This window comes from Podarcis vaucheri (assembly GCF_965113315.1).
Source record: "Podarcis vaucheri genome assembly, chromosome: 11".
NCBI lineage: Eukaryota > Metazoa > Chordata > Lepidosauria > Squamata > Lacertidae > Podarcis > Podarcis vaucheri.
The window spans coordinates 20,688,192-20,707,622 of NC_138749.1; the positions used below are offsets into that span (position 1 = coordinate 20,688,192).

General features: G+C 42.3%; 2 protein-coding genes across 3 annotated transcripts in view; one reads left to right on the forward strand and one right to left on the reverse strand.

Moving 5' to 3' along the window:
- NNT (nicotinamide nucleotide transhydrogenase) overlaps positions 1-17,820 on the forward strand; it is a 52,943-nt gene extending 35,123 nt beyond the window's left edge. For both annotated transcript variants that reach the window (XM_082241833.1, XM_082241834.1), the window contains exons 18-22: positions 26-185; positions 1,558-1,639; positions 13,421-13,539; positions 13,977-14,092; positions 15,088-17,820. In XM_082241833.1, the coding sequence (XP_082097959.1) occupies positions 26-185; positions 1,558-1,639; positions 13,421-13,539; positions 13,977-14,092; positions 15,088-15,237 (627 nt within the window). In that variant the 3' untranslated portion in view covers positions 15,238-17,820. The remainder of the gene's footprint in view (positions 1-25; positions 186-1,557; positions 1,640-13,420; positions 13,540-13,976; positions 14,093-15,087) is intronic.
- The window catches only part of LOC309542913 (uncharacterized protein C5orf34 homolog), a 427,157-nt gene that overhangs the window by 82,349 nt on the left and 325,377 nt on the right, over positions 1-19,431 (reverse strand). The gene's annotated exons all lie outside the window — the stretch shown is intronic.

The following is a 19,431-nucleotide window of genomic DNA, read 5'->3' on the forward strand; positions in this document are numbered from 1 at the left end:
GGGTTTTTGTTTTCGCCTCCCCTAGGCCATGAATCGCTCTCTTGCTAACGTGATCCTTGGTGGATATGGCACTACTTCGACAGCTGGTGGGAAACCCATGGAAATAACCGGCACGCATACAGAAGTGAATGTGGACAGCGCCGTTGACATGATAAAGGAAGCCAACAACATCATCATCACTCCTGGTAAAACTGACGCTGCTGCTCAAGACTACTGCTTTTGTAGCCTGTGCCATGAGACCCAGATTCTGTGTGATGAACAGTATCTGTAAATTAAGAACATTTGCTCTGCTACAGTACAGTGGTGCCTCACAAGACGAAAAAAATCCGTTCTGTGATTCTCTTCGTCTAGCGGTTTTTTCATCTTGCGAAGCAAGCCCATTGACGGATTAGCGGATTAGCGCTATTAGTGGCTTTTAGCGGCTTATCTGCTGATCGGATCAGCTGATAAGAGGCTTAGCGGCTTAGAAAAAGGGGGGAGGGAAAAAACCCCGCAGGAACTCACAATACATTGTCGTCTTGCGAAGCAAGCCCATAGGAAATTCGTTTTGCGAAGCACCTCCAAAACGGAAAACTCTTTCGTCTAGCGAGTTTTCCTTCTTGTGAGGCATTCGTCTTGCGGGGCACCACTGTAATACAAATTGTGGAAGACAATGGCCAAGCCAATACTGTTACCAACCTAACTTCATATCCACACCTAGTGCCTAGTGCCTTATTAAAATGAAACAACAACAACATATACAGTGGTACCTTGGGTTACATACGCTTCAGGTTACATACGCTTCAGGTTACAGACTCCGCTAACCCAGAAATAGTACCTCGGGTTAAGAACTTTGCTTCAGGATGAGAACAGAAATCGTGCAGCAGCGGCGCAGCGGCAGCAGGAGGCCCCATTAGCTAAAGTGGTGCTTCAGGTTAAGAACAGTTGCAGGCTAAGAATGGACCTCCGGAACGAATTAAGTACTTAACCCGAGGTACCACTGTAATTTATTATTTATACCCCGCCCACTTTGGGCTGCTTTCAACAGAATATTAAAAACATGCTAAAACACCAATCCTTTAAAACTTCCCTAAACAGGGCTGCCTTCAGATGTCTTCTAAAAGTCAGATAGTTGCATTTCCATGAATAAATAATCTTAAGTGTGTGTCTTCTCTCCCTATCATTCCTTGTATTACTTGCTGCATTCAGGCAATACCCACACCATACATTTCAAGCACATGGCTTCCCTCAAAGAACCCAGGGAACTGTAGTTTGTCAAAAGTGTCAAAAGTGATGGGAATTTTAGCCTGGGTGTCATAAATTATACTCCCGGTTAGCAGCAGTATCCACTGTTATTGGGGCCGATCACTTCATTATCACCTGTACTAAAACGAAAACCCTAACCATCACATAATAGAAGTTTCTCTGGTTGAAGATTGGATACATGGGAAAGTAAAGACAGCCAGCATGGTTAATTTAGTTTGTGTGTTTCTCTCCCTGTCCATCAGTTAACCCGGCAAACATGTGAGGCACTGGTAAAGCACTTCACGCCATCTGGGCTTTTCTGCTTCTCCACAGGTTATGGTCTTTGTGCAGCAAAGGCTCAATATCCAATTGCTGACTTAGTGAAAATGCTGAAGGGACAAGGCAAACATGTCAGGTGAGTATTTTTTTGGCTGGGAAGGGAAACAATGCACAGAGGATCAGGTGGTTTTATTGTTTTGAAAACCACAAAGAGGTTTTGATGATTAAGCAGCCTCATTGAGACGATTGTATTTCCAGCTGAAGAACCCTTGCCGTTCTGCGTGCAGTTCCTTCACTCCTTCCTCACAGAAGCCAGGAAATGACGCAATATTCAGTTAACCATAGTTTCCTGTTAATATCGGAACCAGGGAACTGTGGTCAGTGGCTTCCTGACAAGTGAAGGCATGAAGCCGAATTTACACCATGGTTTCATACTCTACCCTGTTTGGGAGCTGTTCATAGTTTGTTGAAGACTCCCTGGCTTGTTTCCCATTCATGCAGGGTAGCATCAAAGCAGCTGCACGTGGGGCCATGAGTCTTGTTCATATTTTGGCTTATTAAGCCAAGATGTAACCATCCAAATGTAGATACTGTGTTAGGGGAACATCTCTCTCCTTCAGTATCTTATCTATACATAAACACACACACACACACACACACACACACACACACAAGCTTTTTTTTAGTGGTAGCATCTGCTTTGAGGTTTTGTTTTGCTGTTTACAAGCAAGTGGCATGGAAATTTTATGAAATAAATATATCCTAGAGCCCACTCTTTTGAAGTAAGTCAAGAGTTTAAAGAAAATCAGTTAATAATAATAATTGTTATTTATTTATTTATTTATACCCGCCCTTCCTGGTTCAGAAAACCGGGCTCAGGGCAGTTAACAACAAATTTAAAACACTTAATTGTAAAAGCAGCATAAAATACAGTATAAAAACATGAATAACAATAAAATTCAAAATTCAGAAATCAATTTGGGGAAAATCCATCTAATAAGCATTAGATAGTCACCAGGGCTAGCTGGCTGAATTAGTCATACTTGGGCCAGCAAGGTGGCCAGGGGAGAATTAGCTGTGGGGTCTCAGAGCGGGTAATCTTCATAAAAGGGGAGGGGGAGGGAAGAGAAGTGAAATAAAAGATCAGGCTGAATTCAAATTAAAGGCCAGGTGGAATAGCTCTGTCTTACAGGCCCGATGTAAGGAGGTTAAATCCTGAAGGGATTAAGGCTATTTTCTTCTACCCAATGTTTGTTTGTTTATAATATGAACAAACATGTTTTCCTATGTTGTAAATTGGGGTTCTAAGCCCAATTTGAGGTGCTGGTATTCACCTGTAGAACCAGTGCATTTTCCCTGGGGGTACTCAGGGGTACACAGTACCGGCACGCCAAAGCACTGGTTAAAAGTGTGGCACTTAACTGTAACAACTTCATGGTGAGTACCGGCACATTTTTCTCTAGAAGAAAAGCACTGTGTAGAACCAGAAACAACTTGGGACCAAGTTATCTAACTTCACCATTCAGCCTTGCAGCTCCTTGTATGCCTGCCCCCAAGTGAGATAAAATATATAGGCAGATGTGAGAGGAACTTTCTGGTGGTAGCTCCACAACTATGGAACTTTCTCTAGGCTAGGATGCAAATTTCTCCTTCTCTGCTGGCCTTTCTCATCTATGCTAGATGGTTTTCTCACAAATGATTATGTGGCCCTAAAGAGTTTTAAATTGGCGTATTTGAAGTCTAAGGCTTAGCTGGCTTGATCTTGGTTTGATTAGGTCTTCTATTATTAAAGTTGATTCTGTGGTTCTTAATTTCAGGAACAACACGATGGTTTTTGTAATCCTCTGCTTGTTTGTGGTGTGTGTATTAATACCGCATGGACGCTGCCTTCCATAGATAATTATTCGGAGGTGGGGGGGCATGATGGCATTATTGTTGACCACTTTTTCATTTGGGTGAATGTGGGTTGATGCTTAAAATGCCAGAATTGCTTGTGCTGCCCATTGAATTCCTTTGAAATATGGAGCTGCTGTTGGATCTTCCGACAATTAATACAAAATGGGTTTTGCCGCTTCCAGAGAAGTGTAAATGTTGCTATCGTTTAGGGATAATTCTGACATTTCAGGTGTAGCATGACCATGCTTGCTACTGTGTTCTAAGCCACAATCACTTCTTTGTAACCCCAGGAGTGTGGCCCTCCAACTTTTAACAAAACAGAGTGTTTGCAATTCTCTCTCTCTCTCTCTCTCTCTCTCTCTCTCTCTCTCTCTCCTCCACCCACCTTTTCTTTCCCTTTGGCTCCTGTGTGAGCTAGTGTTTCAGTCCCCACTCCCACCCCATTTTCTTTCTTTTTAAAAACTCAAAGCACTAAAGACTTTCCTTTCTGCATCAGCTCTGTACAGAATAAATGTGAATGGAGTAGATGATAGAGTCCGTTTTGGCAAGCGTTTGCCACAGCGGTTACCTGAAGGGATTTATATGAAAGAAGTCTGTATTTACTGTTTGCGGCATGTTGGGTCTTTCATCACGTTCTGGTGCACCCATGGCGTTCATTGAGTGCAGCTGCTTGCCCCGCGCTTCCTGCCGGCCCCACAGAGCCTCAGGACAGCGCCACGTCCCAGATGTGGTGGCATTGCCTGCACATCTGTGACAAATAAATGCCAGCACAGTCATGCAATGGTCATCAATGTATAATACCTGTGCTGCGCCAAGAAAAAAATGCATCTGTCATCCTGATGGCACGCCTGATGTCTGTGATTCAGAGACGCTGTGATTTTGGTGAGCCTTGCGCATAGCCATAACATGTTCCAGAAAAGAAAAAGAAAAAAACCCTCAGAGATTGTGTAACATGTAATGTTAATACTGAGACTTGCGACTCAGAAGCGTAGGAGAGATTTTGGGAGGGAAACAGCATTTCCTAACATCACCATTTGACATAAGGTTTTCCTTTGCAGCCGGGTTGCATCTTTAACGTATTACTAAAACCAGGCAAAAAAAAATATGTGCCTGTAACATAAGTTCCTGCTGTTTTCTCCCTGTCTGTATCTTACTGCGTAATACAGTAAGTATCTGGGTGATGGATGTGCTGTGTTTCTCAAGGAAGCGTTTCCAAAGACATTTCCCCCCTTGGGTTGATTTTTGCCGGAAGCCTAATGGCTAAATAACTTGCAGGGGAAAACAGGAGCAGGCTCTTTCGATAAGCGCTGGGTTCAAAGTGAGGTGGTAGCAAACCTCTGCCTGCACTGTTCTTTTATTTTGAGATGGTTGTTGCATTAGATGCTGGTATTAATTGAACGATGAAAGCAGAAAGCAGCCACCATCCACCAGGGTTGCGATCTTAAGAGCACAGTTGCTTGCAACCAAGTCCCATTGAAGTCACGGAAGTTTTTAACAAAGGAAAAGTGGAATTGGAATTGAAGTATCAGAAAATTGCCCTCTAGTTGGGGAGGCATCATTTCCAGCCTCGCTTTCCTGAAAGGGAAGCAAATGGTATGTGACCAATAGAGAGCAGGCACACTGACTTCCAGCATCATCAGTCAAGGCAGCAAACAAACAAACAAACACCCACTACTGCCATCGCCACCCATGGGCGAGGGACAAGAATCACACTGAACAAGGAGGGGAAAGGGGGTCATAGCATGTCTCCAACAACAGAAAAGGGGGTTTTCAGGTCTATTTGTGAGTTCTTTTTTATAATACTTTTTATTAATTTTAACATATAAATTATAAAATATACCACAAAACTTATCACTTATACAATCTTTTTAGACTTCCATCAGCACCTCTGATGATCCACTGTTTTAACCACTTCTTATGCATTTCTTAACTTTATATTGCCTTTACATCTCTTAACAAATCATCCCCCGCCTTGTCCATTTTTACAATACTTCTAATAATACTCCTCACAAAACTTCTTGCAACCCTACAAACGTCGTCTGTTCTTCACAATTACTTTTCAAATAGTCCGTAAATTTACTCCAGTCTTCTGTGAATTTTTGGTCTCGCCGGTTTCGAATCCTTCCTGTTAGTTTAGCTAATTCTGCATAGGTCTATTTGTGAGTTCTTAGAGGTGAACTGTTGAAGGCATTATACTGTGGATCCCAAGTAGGGAGAGCACTGTTGTGGTCATGTCCCATTTGCAGGCTTCACACAGGCATCGGCTGGACTAGATGAGCTTTTGACCCAATTCAGCAGGACTCTTCTAATGTATGTTGACTACTGGGGTAAACAAGTTGCCCAACTAGATTGGCTTTTTGACCTGATTCAACAGGGCAGCTCTGGCATTTTTACAAAGGAAAGTGTGCTCTGCATCTGCTCCGAGTTGTTCATTCCCAGGGGCTATGTCGTTCTTCAAAACCAGATTCTGGATCTGATCTCAGGCTCTTATTGAGGCCTTGGTAGGGAGTAATATTTCATGCAATTCCCGGTTCTATAAGGCAGGTCACTGTTTCCATTTTTGCAGACTGGGAATTCTGGTGTGAGCAACACCATCATTCATCCGTTCCACTGCATGCATGGGAGTTGGGATTTGAACCCAAGTCTCTATGGAACCATGCTGACTTTTGTTGGCTCTGCACCATTAATATATTAGGACCCTGAAGGCTCCTTTTTTTTAGTTTACAGTACTCTTTAGGATTCTTTTAAATAGTCTGTGTAAACTATTTTCACTCAATTTAATGTTCTTCACAATATGTTATATGTCTTGTTTGAAACATTGAAATGTTTCACTAATTCAGCCTACTAAATGCCACTTCTAAAATTTAGAATTCATGTAACGTTGAGAACAGGTGAACAAGTATTATCACAAACAGTATTCCCCCCCCCACCCGAGTACTTAAACTGCAGAATGTAAATATGCCCCACTGAAGGCATAAGATAAACACCACAAACCTTGTAAGTCAAAGGTTTAGTGTCTCGCAGCTCCAGAACACAGCTTAATTAACAACTGTTTGTACCACTCCACCATAGCCAAGCCCTGTACCCTAAAATACACATGACTATTTGGACATTGCGATGCAGTTCTACTCCAGGGATATCAGAAGCACCCGGAAAGAGCTGTAAATCCTTTCACAGTTCTCCTCCTCCTGTGTCTACACGTTGCATACAAGGAGTTGCAAAACTCTGTTGTTCAGTTAGTTATTTATAGGAAACTTCTCCCTGACGTTTCTGCTATACACAGCACCCAAGGTGGCTTGGCAGTTAGGTCTAACAGCTGTGATAAGGACTGTGCTTTATAATTTAATTTATTATTACGCTGGGAATCCTGCCTTTCCTCCAGAGAATTCATGGTAGGCTACACACTGTGCCCTGGTGGTCCTTCTGCTCAGGACGTGCCTGGACCACAGACTGGTCTTGCTTAACTTCTGGAAAGTTGCTGCACCATGCAGCCTCCGGACATGCCCTGCTTCCATCTTGGCCCATAAGTAGATGCACTAAAGATCTCTACTCACAAGTTCCATTCCAGCATTCCTCACACTCCCCAAACTGTGTTTTTGCTGCGTTAGCAGCACTGAAGTGAATCAACTGTTAGGGGAGGGGTAAGTACCTCTGGCGCAGAACATGATGTGCTCCTTCTTGGGGTAGTTTGTGCTTTCAGTGCATAGTATGGATGTGGCCAAAGACTCTGGCTCTATCCTCACAAGGACAACTTCCTCAAAAAGTGGGGCCATTTCCAGCCTTTCTCTAAAATGTGCTTAAACTTAACCACAGTTCAAACTCTGACTTTGCTTAGCTTATCATTGGATGGGGCTCCAGTGCTGGCTACGAATTTGGCAGATGCACAGCACGTTCTTTAGGGGTGTTATTTATTTATTCAGTTATTTAGTTATTTAGTTATTTTTACAACTCAGCAGTGGTGGAGCCCCACTGGTGTGCGCGAGGCTGCCCAACTGGAATACAGCCAGAGGTCCTTATTGTAAAAAGCTGGAAATAATAGGCTTTCACTGCACTGACACAATGGAAGTTCATGCGTCCAACCCGTCACAGAATTTGTCTGCTGTAATTTAATTAATAATCCTATGTGCAAATAGCGATTCTTGCAGCTTCTGCCAAAATTTCTGAGACATAAGTGATCCTAGTAAGCTACATCTGCTCGATGCCTATCTCTGCTTGCTCAATAGCATTTCTGAGCACTGCTAAGAGTTATAAATTTGCTGTGTAACATGCTCTGCTAGCCACTCTGCCTCTGATTATCCCGGTGCGTGCAATCTCTCTCTGTTCCCAGTATCCACTTGGTTGGCAGTTTTCCTAGAAACACACACTCTGTTTTCGTCAGAAATATGATATGAATGAGAGAACATACGAACATCCTTAGGAGTGTTGTGCTTCCTTGGAATACATGAGAATCAGAGTTTAGAGAGGATAGACCCCAGAGGCAGGAACCTGTAAAGGCAAATGAGAGATTAAAAGTTTTGTAACCTGTAATGTGTTCAACCCAGGCTTCTCTGCTTGTGGTGAGGCATAAGGGGTGTTTCTACCTTGCATTCAATTAGTGTGCCATCTGTACAAAAATAGTTGAGCTCTGCACCCACAGTTTTCCACATGCAGTTTCAGGGGTGTTGTATATTCATTCAGCTATTCACACGTAATGCTCAAAGCGTGTTCACTCTGTGTACACAGTGGCTGAGCTGTTTAAATCAACAAGCACATGCTGTTTTGCACAAACACTGAGAATAATATAATATATTGCAGCAGCTAGACTGGTGACTGGGAACGGCCGTCGAGACCACATAACACCGGTCCTGAAAAACCTACATTGGCTCCCAGTAAGTTTCCGAGCACAATTCAAAGTGTTGGTGCTGACCTTTAAAGCCCTAAACGGCCTCGGTCCTGTATACCTGAAGGAGCGTCTCTACCCCCATCGTTCTGCCCGGACGCTGAGGTCCAGCGCCAAGTGCCTTCTGGTGGTTCCCTTACTGCGAGAAGCCAAGTTACAGGGAACCAGGCAGAGAGCCTTCTCGGTAGTGGCACCCACCCTGTGGAATGCCCTTCCACCAGATGTCGAAGATAAAAACAACTACCAGACTTTTAGAAGACATCTGAAGGCTTTTAGGGAAGCTTTTAATGTTTAATAGACTATTGTATTTTAATATTCTGTTGAAAGCTGCCCAGATGGGTGGGGTATAAATAAATAAATAAATAAATAAATATATTATTTATTTATTTATTTTAGGGTTGGAAGGGACCTCAAGGGTCTTCTCATTCAACCTCCTGCAATGCAGGAACCACAGCTAAAGCATCCCTGACAGATGGTCACCCAACCTCTGCTTAAAAACCTCCAATGAAGGAGGGTCCACTATCTCCCTAGGGAGTCTGTTCCACGGTCAAACAGCTCTTACTGTCAGAAAGTTCTTCCTAATGTTGAGTCGGAATCTCCTTTCTTGTAATTTGAATCTGTTGGTTTGGGTCCTACCCCTTGGAACAATACAACAATGCAAATTGGTTTCCACTTCTGGTTCTTAACCAAGGAAGACATTGCCAACAAGACCTCAAATTTAAATTGTTACTGTTCATAACACACCAGACGAGAGAAAGACAAAATAGGATGTATGTTAGGGATGATTAGGAAAGTGACAGAAAATGTAACTCCAAATAATATAAGGGTGCAACCACACTTGGAATAATAGGTAGAGTTCTGGTCACTCAAAAATGGAAGTCAGCCCTGAGTGCTCACTAGAAGGACAGATCCTGAAGCTTAGGCTCCAATACTTTGGCCACCACATGAGAAGAGAAGACTCCCTGGAAAAGACCCTCGTGTTGGGAAAGATGGAGGGCACAAGGAGAAGGGGACGACAGAGGACAAGATGGTTGGATAGTGTTCTCAAAGCTGCTAACATGAGTTTGACCAAACTACGGGAGGCAGTGGAAGACAGGAGTGCCTGGCGTGCTCTGGTCCATGGGGTCACAAAGAGTTGGACATGACTAAATGACTAAACAACAACAAACAACAATTGTCCCTCCCAAACTTTGAGGGGGGGAGAAGAGAGATGAGTAAGAACATGCAATCAAAAGATGCATTGTAATAAAAACTGCTTAGATATAACTTATATTGGAAACACAGGGGAACTGCATCGCTTGCCTGAATTCTAACACAGACCATCCACATTGGAGTTCTTCTAAAAATTATTGCGCTTCAGCAGGGTTTTTTTTTTGTTGTTTTTGGAAAGAGGAGAATTGTTTCACATGGCTTGAATTACTTAGTGGCTGACTGGCTGAACCTTTAAGCTTCTTAATATTTTGTCCTGTTTGTTATGCTGTTGTATATCTGATTCTACATCTGGTCTTTGCTAGAAGGACTGCAGATATTTTCCCTCTAAAGTATCCTTGGGGCTGTGTGCCGTTTGCAAAGATGCTTTGTGAGGAAAAAGCCTACTGTTTCTATCAGCCTTCCCTACCCCTTCCGTCCCCCAAGTTTCTAGCCCCTATGGTTTTTAAAAATAGGGCTGGAAACTGATTGCTGCTTCCAAGTTAGTTTGAAATTGCAGAAACATTTCCATGAGATGCTCAGTTAAGGGGAAGTATATGTACATACATGTATAAAAGGAAAAAAGCATGTTACAAATCCAGAAGCAGCTCAATGAAATGTACACTGTCCTGGAAGTACTGTAGACATGTGTATACATACTTCCTGTGTTGATAATTTTAGGGCCAAATGAGACATGTCATAGGACATCTGAGAACAAGGTCTACTTTGATTTTTCTTTAGCTCAAGGCAAGGAAGCACTGCAGGTATTGGTTTTAGTTGCAAAACAGCATAGGGCAAAGGAATGTCTCATTTAGTGTTTCCCTGTAGTTGCTTGTGATTTCTCTCTATTTTTATCCCTTGAAGAGACCCTGTTCATGAATCTCCTATATAACATGCCTTGTTTAGTCCTTAGATGCTCAAGTGACTTGGGTGATCAGCAATCATAACATGGCAAGTAAACTAGTTTTGGTTAGTGCTAACTCTAGCAGCACCTTAACTCTGCAGAATGATTCTTTCTAGAAATGTGAAGCAGGGCAGTGGGAGATGCATGAGCCCTCAATAGCCGTCTGTCAGATAATATATGCTTACACCAGGCCTTCTATATCACTGCCATCTTTTCCAGGACCACCACCAAAACTTGTGCTTAAACACAGCTCACCCAGTTCTCTGAACAACCAAAATCAAATATTGGAAGCAGGTGATCTGGTCATGGGAAGAGTTCTCCTTAAAGAAAAAAGAAAATATGGATTATACCTATGCTTCTGTGGCCTAATTTGACTGTACTCACACAAGATTGGTGTCCTTTGTTTTGTTTTCAACATTTCTGTAGAAAGCTTGATGAAAATATTTGGCCGGTGTGCTAAAATGGTGGAGAAATGTTCATATTAAGGATTAGGTATGATAATGAAACACTGAGCATCATAATTGCCATTGTATTAGTTTTATGTTGAACCCTCTTTTAGACAGAGCAAATCAAATATAGTGTGTCTGCGCTGACAAATATCCTATACAGTGGTACAAATTATATAAGGTGGGAAGAAGCTTCTCTATACTTTCCTCACTCCTGCTCCAGAGCTCCTGCATATTTCTCAAATACAGGCCAGGGTGTTCCAGGAATACAAAGCAAAGCTTTTGAAAAACATGTTTTTAATTCCCAAGTGGAGTTAATTAAGCAGGTGGTCTTGCCCACCTCTTCTTACCACAGGTTTAATCTCTTCAATAATTTCATGGCAACAATCACCCCCATTAACTTGATAAATTCAGCAGTTCAGTCCTTGTGTATTTGAGACTTGATCCAGAAGCAGCTAAATCTTCACTATTTGGGCCAGACTCTGGGCTCTAAAGAAAATCTCTATGTCATGTTGAATTGTTGTAGACAGAGGTTTTTCACACAAGGACTTTTTACCCTTGAGGTGTTTTCAAAAGGCTTTTCAAGTTCAGCTAAATTTTAAGCCCATCAGTGGCTCCCAGCTCTTAGTTCTTTGGTATCGTCCCAGGGCCAGCTTTGTGACATGGTTTGAATTTTTTTTAAAAATTTTTTAATAAAAAGGCAAAAATCCCCATCTTGCTTTGAACTGGTTTTATACATGAGGAATTTGGAGTGTTGAATTGGCTTGTGGCTTCTGTTGTAAAGTATGCAAATAAAATTAAAAGACCTAGCATTCTAAACTCAAATCTAAACTCGTTCAGGCAACAGCTTCACATTGACACTGTTAGTAGTAACCTGCATGATTAAAGCAATCACTCATTTATACAAAAGCATACAAGAAGAATAATAGAATTGTAGAGTTGGAAGGGACTTTGAGGGTCAGCTAGCCCCACACCTTGCAATGCAGGAATCTTTAGCCCAACATGGGGTTTGAACCCACAACCCTGAGATGAAAAGTCTCATGCTTTATCCTGTTTCCCACAGTGGCCAGCCAAAGGCGTATGAGAAACCCATGGGCAGAATATAAGGGTAATGTTCAGCCCTTTCCTGCTAGTGCCTCCTAGCTACTGGCATTCAGTGGCACGCTGCCTGCCTCTGCTTCTGGAGCCATCATGAATAGTAGCCATTTATAGCCTTATTTGGGGACGCGGGTGGTGCTGTGGGTTAAACCACGGAGCCTAGGACTTGCCGATCAGAAGGTCGGCGGTTCGAATCCCCGCGACGGGGTGAGGTCCTGTTACTCGGTCCCTCTCCTGCCCACCTAGCAGTTGGAAAGCACGCCAGTGCAAGTAGATGTTTTGTGATTCTTAAAAGCATTCATTTAGTTTAGGGGGGGAAAAGGTGAGTAAGGGAGACATAGAAGTATATGAAATTATGAATGAAATGGGAAAGAGAAATAGAGTGAAGGTTTTTCCCTCCCCTCTCTTATACGTAAAAAACAGAGAAACCAGTAGGAGAACACTTCAATCTCCCAGGACATTCTATACAAGATCTCAAAGTAGCTGTTTTACTACAAAGGAATTTCAGAAATAGACTGGAAAGAGAAGCTGCTGAATTGCAACTCATTACCAAACTTAAAACCATGGAGAGACCTGGTGTGAACAAAGACATTGGATTCTTATCTCATTATACATGACTAAGCCATTTTTCACCTTCTCACCCCTTGCCTTTTCCTGTAAGACCTATTGCAGTCGTTAAGAGTCGTCAACAGGCTCATCTCAGCTATCTGCCAATCTCCCATTCCTACCACCCTTCTGAGTAATACCCCTCCCCACCTTCTCACTATATAGAAGGATCTGGCAACTTCTGTTTCAGTGTATCTGAAGAAGTGTGCATGCACACGAAAGCTCATACCAAGAACTGACTTAGTTGGTCTTTAAGGTGCTACTGGAAGGAATTTTTTTATTTTGACTATGGCAGACCAACACGGCTACCTATCTACAAAGGATAAGGCTGTGGGCGTTTTCCAGTGCCAGAGAGAGCAGGCCTCTGAATACCAGGTTGGAAGATTGCTGATCTGCTTCCAGGACTGGATGGGCTTTTGGTCTGACCCATCAGGGTTCCTGTGTTCTTAACTTACCCTCTCAGCCTTCGGTTTCCGTCTTTAACATGTGGGGCTGTACTCAAATAATGTGCTGTGACAATTAATAAGAGAAGAGTTGGGGAAGAGTTCAGTGGTAGAGCATCTGCTTTCCATGTAGAACCCAGGGTTCAATCCTCAGCATCTCCAGGTATGGTGGAGAGAGACCCTGTCTGAGAAACCTGGAGAGTCTCTGATACTCAGTGTAGACCAGGGTTTCCCAAACCTGGGTCTCTAACTAATTTTGGACTACAACTCCCATCATCCCTTGCTAACAGGACCACTGGTCAGGATGATGGGAGCTGGAGGCCCAAGTTTGGGAAACCCTGCTGCAGACAATACTGAGCTACATGGACTCAATGTTCTAAAGCTTCTTCCTATTTTCATTTATTTTATTATGTACTACATACATGATTTCATTGCCTCTTTCTCCCACTACCCTCAGGTTTGGTATTCATCCCGTCGCCGGACGCATGCCTGGGCAACTGAATGTGCTACTCGCAGAAGCCGGTGTTCCGTACGACATTGTCCTAGAAATGGATGAGATCAATGAAGACTTCCCAGGTGAGAGAGCCACTCCCTAGTCCATTTTTGCTTTCATCTGTGTGTGGTTTCTAAAAAGCTAGCTCACAATGCTTCACTTTGATTACAATATGAAAATTTGCAGTCTAAATTATGTCAGATTCTTATCTGGCTCACTCTGTTAAAAGTCATTGTTATCCGTTCCCTTACTAAATGCATGCATTGGAAATTAATATTTCCATGCTGTTCCTTATCATTTTAATCTAATTTTTTAAGCTTCCAGGAAAAACAATTTAACACTCTCTAATAATTAGTTTGGGGAAGTTCACCTGTACTGGTTTTATATCTCCGTGTGGAAATTGAAGTTTCTGCATCTTCATGCTGCTATGATGCAAGCTGCTAACTGTTGGAATATTGAGTTCTGTTCATAATTTTGTGTGTTTGTATGTGGTCTCTCCCCCCCTTTATTCTTAATGCAGAAACTGATCTAGTCCTTGTCATTGGAGCTAATGACACAGTTAATTCAGCTGCCCAGGAAGATCCAAACTCCATCATTGCCGGAATGCCTGTTCTAGAAGTTTGGAAAGCAAAGCAGGTAGACTCCAAAACATTGTGGCAGAAATTCCATGTTTTCTCAAACTTTTTAAAGCTGTCATCTTATTTAGAAACATAATACTAATTATGCCCCAAGCTACCACAAATTTTCTGCCTGCTTTCTCCTGAACTATTTTCCAATATGGACAGGCTAGAAGGCACCATTGAGAGAGTAGGGAAAACTTGCAACCTTTCACCTGGAAGAGTGTCTTCCAAATTATTCTGCCCATTGGGAACTACATAGTGGAATATTGTTGCTTTCTCCCACTGCAGGGAGCAATCAGTGCCTTTATGATATAGACTGCTGTTACCCTAGTCAGCCAAATCCTCTTGGACCTACTGTATTTTTTGCTCCATAAGACGCACTTTTTTCCTCCTAAAAAGTAAGGGGAAATGTCAGTGCATCTTATGGAGCAAATCTGAGGTCAATCGCTGGGTCCCATTCTGGCCCCGTCCCCTTGCCCAGGCCTTCATTGTTGAATGTTCTGCAGATGGAGGCTGTTTGTTTCCCCAGTGACATGTGACTGGTTGATTAGATAATCTGTCTGGAAACTGTAGAAACGGCTCCCTTTTCTTTCCTAAAGAAGCTACAGAACTGTGAGGTGAACCCCATAAAAACAGGATTTTTTTCCCTTTGCAAAGTAAGCTCAACAACTGTGAGCTGATCCCCCCAAAAACGGGGCTTTCCCTCTTTCCTCCTCTAAAAACTAGGTGTGTCTTATGGTCAGGTGCGTCTTGTGGAGCTAGATTTGCCAAAATTTGCCACACCCGTATTGAATAAACAAAAAGTGTTGCAGTTATGCCTTAACAGAGTATGGTCGACTTTTCTGAAATGGGTGGGGGAAACCTTTAGCCCCAACCAGACAACAGAACAGTTAATGTGTATTGAAATAATTTATTTCCCATGGGGTTGCTCTATATAAACAACCACCTTCTTTTGTGTTGTTGCTGAGTATTTATACCTGTGCCATATCTAATACAATTTCCTTGTTTCAGGTCATTGTTATGAAGAGGTCTCTAGGTGTTGGCTATGCAGCTGTGGACAATCCAATCTTTTACAAGCCCAACACTGCTATGCTGCTTGGGGACGCTAAGAAGACGTGTGATGCCCTGCAGGCCAAAGTGAGGGAGTCTTACCAGAAATAAACCAGCACCTCTTGTTTAAAAAGCTATCCTTTGGCCAGTATGAACAAAAAAATCTAAAATGTGTTATCTACGTCAGAAGTCGTGGGTTGTTCTTGAAACAGAGGTTCAGAAAAAAAAGTGTTAAGGGTGAAAATTTAACTAACGGTATAAGGGGGAGGGGGGGAACCCAAAGTGAGCTCTCTTGTGGGGCTGGAACATGGATTTTTAGAATTCTTGAATGCAGTGCATTTCAGAGGAACACAATGACACTCAGGAATTTGGGGGTAAATCTGTCCATCTAGTGTGACATGAGATATAAGGGAAGCATTTATACATGCAGGGCAGCTGCCGCCATTTTTAAAATGGGTCATTTGGCTTCAGTTCTTGTTTATTGGTTCCAAGTGAACACAGAATTCAGCTGATTGGCTCTTTTCCAGATCTCAGATCCCTTAGCTGGATTTCCTAGTTTTTGGCTGCCTTCTTACTTACGACCTTCTAAAATCTATTTTGTGCTACTTTTGAAATGCATTTTGATACATTCACAACCGACGTGTTTGAGATGCTGGAAATGTGTGGTTTCTTGTCCAACATACTTCAGATGCTGGGGTGGGGGTGGGTAGTTACAACCCTAGACCACCTGGAATACATTTTTAATTAAAAAAATCATGTGGGCAGCATAGAAACCCAATAAGCTTCAGGGAGAAAAAAAGATTCTGATTACTGGTCTTCCTTTTTAATTTAATTAAGATTACTATTGAAACTACAATTCAGTGGTATCGGGGGTTATTTGCCTTCCAGTGCAGCCTTGATTTTATTTAGTGCACTTGAGTGGAACTCAAATGTTTGACTAATAAAATGAATTTGTCATGTTTGCATAATGATGTAGCAACCGTCCATGGTGACAGAGGCAAAACAAATAGCTGTAATTGTGTTAGAAAGCCTTAACATCTGGGCAAGACAGACTACTATGAAGTGAGTTAAACTTAGCCCAACTTGACTGTTTATAAATCCTGATTTTTAACATTGTGCTTATGGTGACCTTCTAATTTAATTGCAGATGAAAATTATGTCCGTTTAGCTACCTCCTTTTCTTGGTTAGTTTCTTTTTTTAATGGTGAGATTCCCATAAGTTAAACAGCAGTAGATAGCAGAGGACTGGATCCAGCTAGGATCTTCCAGGCCCAGTAAACCGGTAGAAGGGATCCTTTCTCTCAGCTCCCATTCATTTCAGTGGGGCTTTTCTTTTTTTAAAAAAAACTCGTCATCTTTCCTTACTCAGTGTCATTCTGATGCATAAGAATATTTGAGCCTCAACATTCCAATGCAAAGTTTGGGCAGCTATGTTTTAGCATGACCTGTTTGGGACCTTGATTGTGTTGCTGTTGTGCCATACATTTCTAAAGATACAAACCTGTACACCATCAGAGCCCCGCCCCCTACAATAATGCAAATGGTGAAAAGATCCAGAACTTTGTAAAACCATATAAAGTAAAACAACAACAATCACTGGGATTCGAACCACCGACCTTCTGATCAGCAAGCCCAAGAGGCTCAGCGGTTTCGACCAGGCATAGGCAAACTCGGCCCTCCAGATGTTTTGGGACTACAATTCCCATCATCCCTAGCTAACAGGACCAGTGGTCAGGGATGATGGGAATTGTAGTCTCAAAACATCGGGAGGGCCAAGTTTGCGTATGCCTGGTTTAGACCACAGTGCCGCCCGCATCCCATGTAAAATCATATATTCTCATAGGTGCGTGCAAACAATAAATAACTGTACCAGTTACCACAAAATACCAGTAAGACTCCATTCCAGCTGGTTTCAGGCTGTGCACACATTAGCGGCTTCAAACGCAGTAAGGTTGTTTTTCCTTGCTATGGCACATCAGCACTTTCTGTACACGCCAGTGAGGGGGCGGGGGTGTCTGCACCCAACGCACATTGCCCGATTCATTTCCCTGTGCCTGCAACCCTCGGACTCCCATTCAAGGAAGCTGCCACCTGCACTTTTGCAATGGCTGGCTGAGCTGCGCGAAACGCATCTGAACCGCAGCTTGCGTTTTGAAATCGGATGGCATCTGGTTTGAGGAAAGCACATAAAATAGGAGCATTTATCAAGAAACTACAAGATACACATAGATTGCGGTTAACATCATGTGCACTCGGCTTTCAATGCCAGCAGTGGGAATGCACTGGAGCCAGCGTAAATACGGTAATGTGTACACAGCTGCAATCTTCTATCAAGTTTGCATTGTGTTAATTGGTATCGTTATTTATTGAACGCTGCATTGCAGCTATAAGGATTTAATGTGCATTTTTATAAGGTTCTGTGTCTTGCTATTTGTCTTATTGCCCTCCCATTTCTGTACAACCTACACATTAACATAGTCAAAGAGAGAAGCATCATCTGAGTTAGTTTGGCAATGCATAGTGCTGCCTTTAAAGGCTGCCGTTTCCAACTTGCCTAAAATGTTGTCTTTTAATTTGATTATATACAAGCAGTTTGTAAAGAGGACCAGAAGTACCAATGTTAACCTTCCTATTGTTTGTATTATGGAACGCGAGAGGATTATTAAAATAAATAAATAAACAAAGTGAACCAAATCTCACGTCCTTATTGCAGTATTTTGAAAAAAACCATGTTTTCATCATTTTGAAGTGTGTGTGTGTGTGTGTGTGTGTGTGTGTGTGTGTGTGTGTCTGTGTGTGTAAATTTACTGGGCACAAAATTGCTATTTTTCACATTTTAGCAGTCCCCTAGTTTGTGTAGCTCTTTAATGGCCAACAATTTGAACCAGTCCTTCAAAAATCCGTTACCTATGCACTTAGAAGTGCAAGTGACAAAGAAAAATAAATTTGAGCCTTTAAAATAATATTGCCCCATTTGTTTCAAACCCACCAGCATCTTCTGCCTTCACACTCTTTTACTGCCAGCTAAGGAGTTTTCTACTTATTTACTGCATGTCAAACTTGATACATGAGTGTTCATGATCCTTATACAGCAAGTGCAGTAATTAGTGAATCTCATTTCCAGAGGGCAATAACAGGAAGTGCCTGCTTTTCGCGACTCTCCATCATTTGTCTGCTTTTCCGTGGAAACATAAAATTCAATTTAGCCATTCCAGAAACCTGCCATCTATTAATAGGCTTTTATTTTAATGATTCTATTTATATTCCCCACCTTTCTTCCATAGAAGTCAGGAGTGAGAGAAAGGGGGGGGGGGTCTCATCCAGTCTTCCCATCCAGTCACTGATCCAGAGTTTCAGCATTTTGCTGCTCTGTGTCCATTCAGACTGTACCCTAGGATCCAGCCATTCATTAAAGGTGGAAAGTATTTGAGCAATCTTGTCCTGGATTTAAATCCATCAGAAATATGTGTGTGCATGCACATGCACACACACACACACGTAAAAGTAAAATTCTACACCAGGAAAGCGTATGGGATCTGCACGAATTATGTATATGCACAGTGTATGCACAATGTGTATGCACAGTGCAGTACCGTCACTATTATTTTTTTTAGAAGAAAAGCGCTGGTTAAACGTGTGAGAATAACTGTGGCAACTTCATGATGAGTACTGGCACATTTCTTTCTAGAACAAAAGCACCAAGTATGCAGCATACAGTTTTTCATCTGAGTCTTAGGAAGTTCATTTCAAAAACTAGTTCAGGCTGTCGGAAAAAGGAACTAATTGCATTTCATGTTCATCCCTTTACAAAATGCGCCAGTTCATTTCAGTTCACAGTCATGAAGCTGCCTTATATTGAAATAGATTGTTCATTCATCTTTAGCACAGTACTGTCCTACTACAGCTCTCTAGGGTTTTGGGCAAGATTCCCTCCGGATATTATAGGGGTTGGATTTGGGACCTTCGGCATGCAAAGCAGACGATCTGCCACTGGGCTATGGTCCTTCCTCTCAAAGAGGAACAGTCCATTCATGTTCGTCCAAATGATCATTGGCACAGCGGAGAGTAATTTTTTTTTGGGGGGGGGCAACAATTACAATCTTTAAACTCTAAAGGCCCAAAGAGTCTCTGACAAATGTAAGAGAATGAACTTGAAAGATGAACGATAAATCGTTCCAAGTTCTACCCCCCAACACAGTTCATTCCCATCCAGCAATTATGGGACCTGCTTCCAGGTGTAGTTCAGAGAACTTCCTTTAATTGAACCGCCGGTTTCAAGCATTGTCTTGCCCATTCCTTACCCAC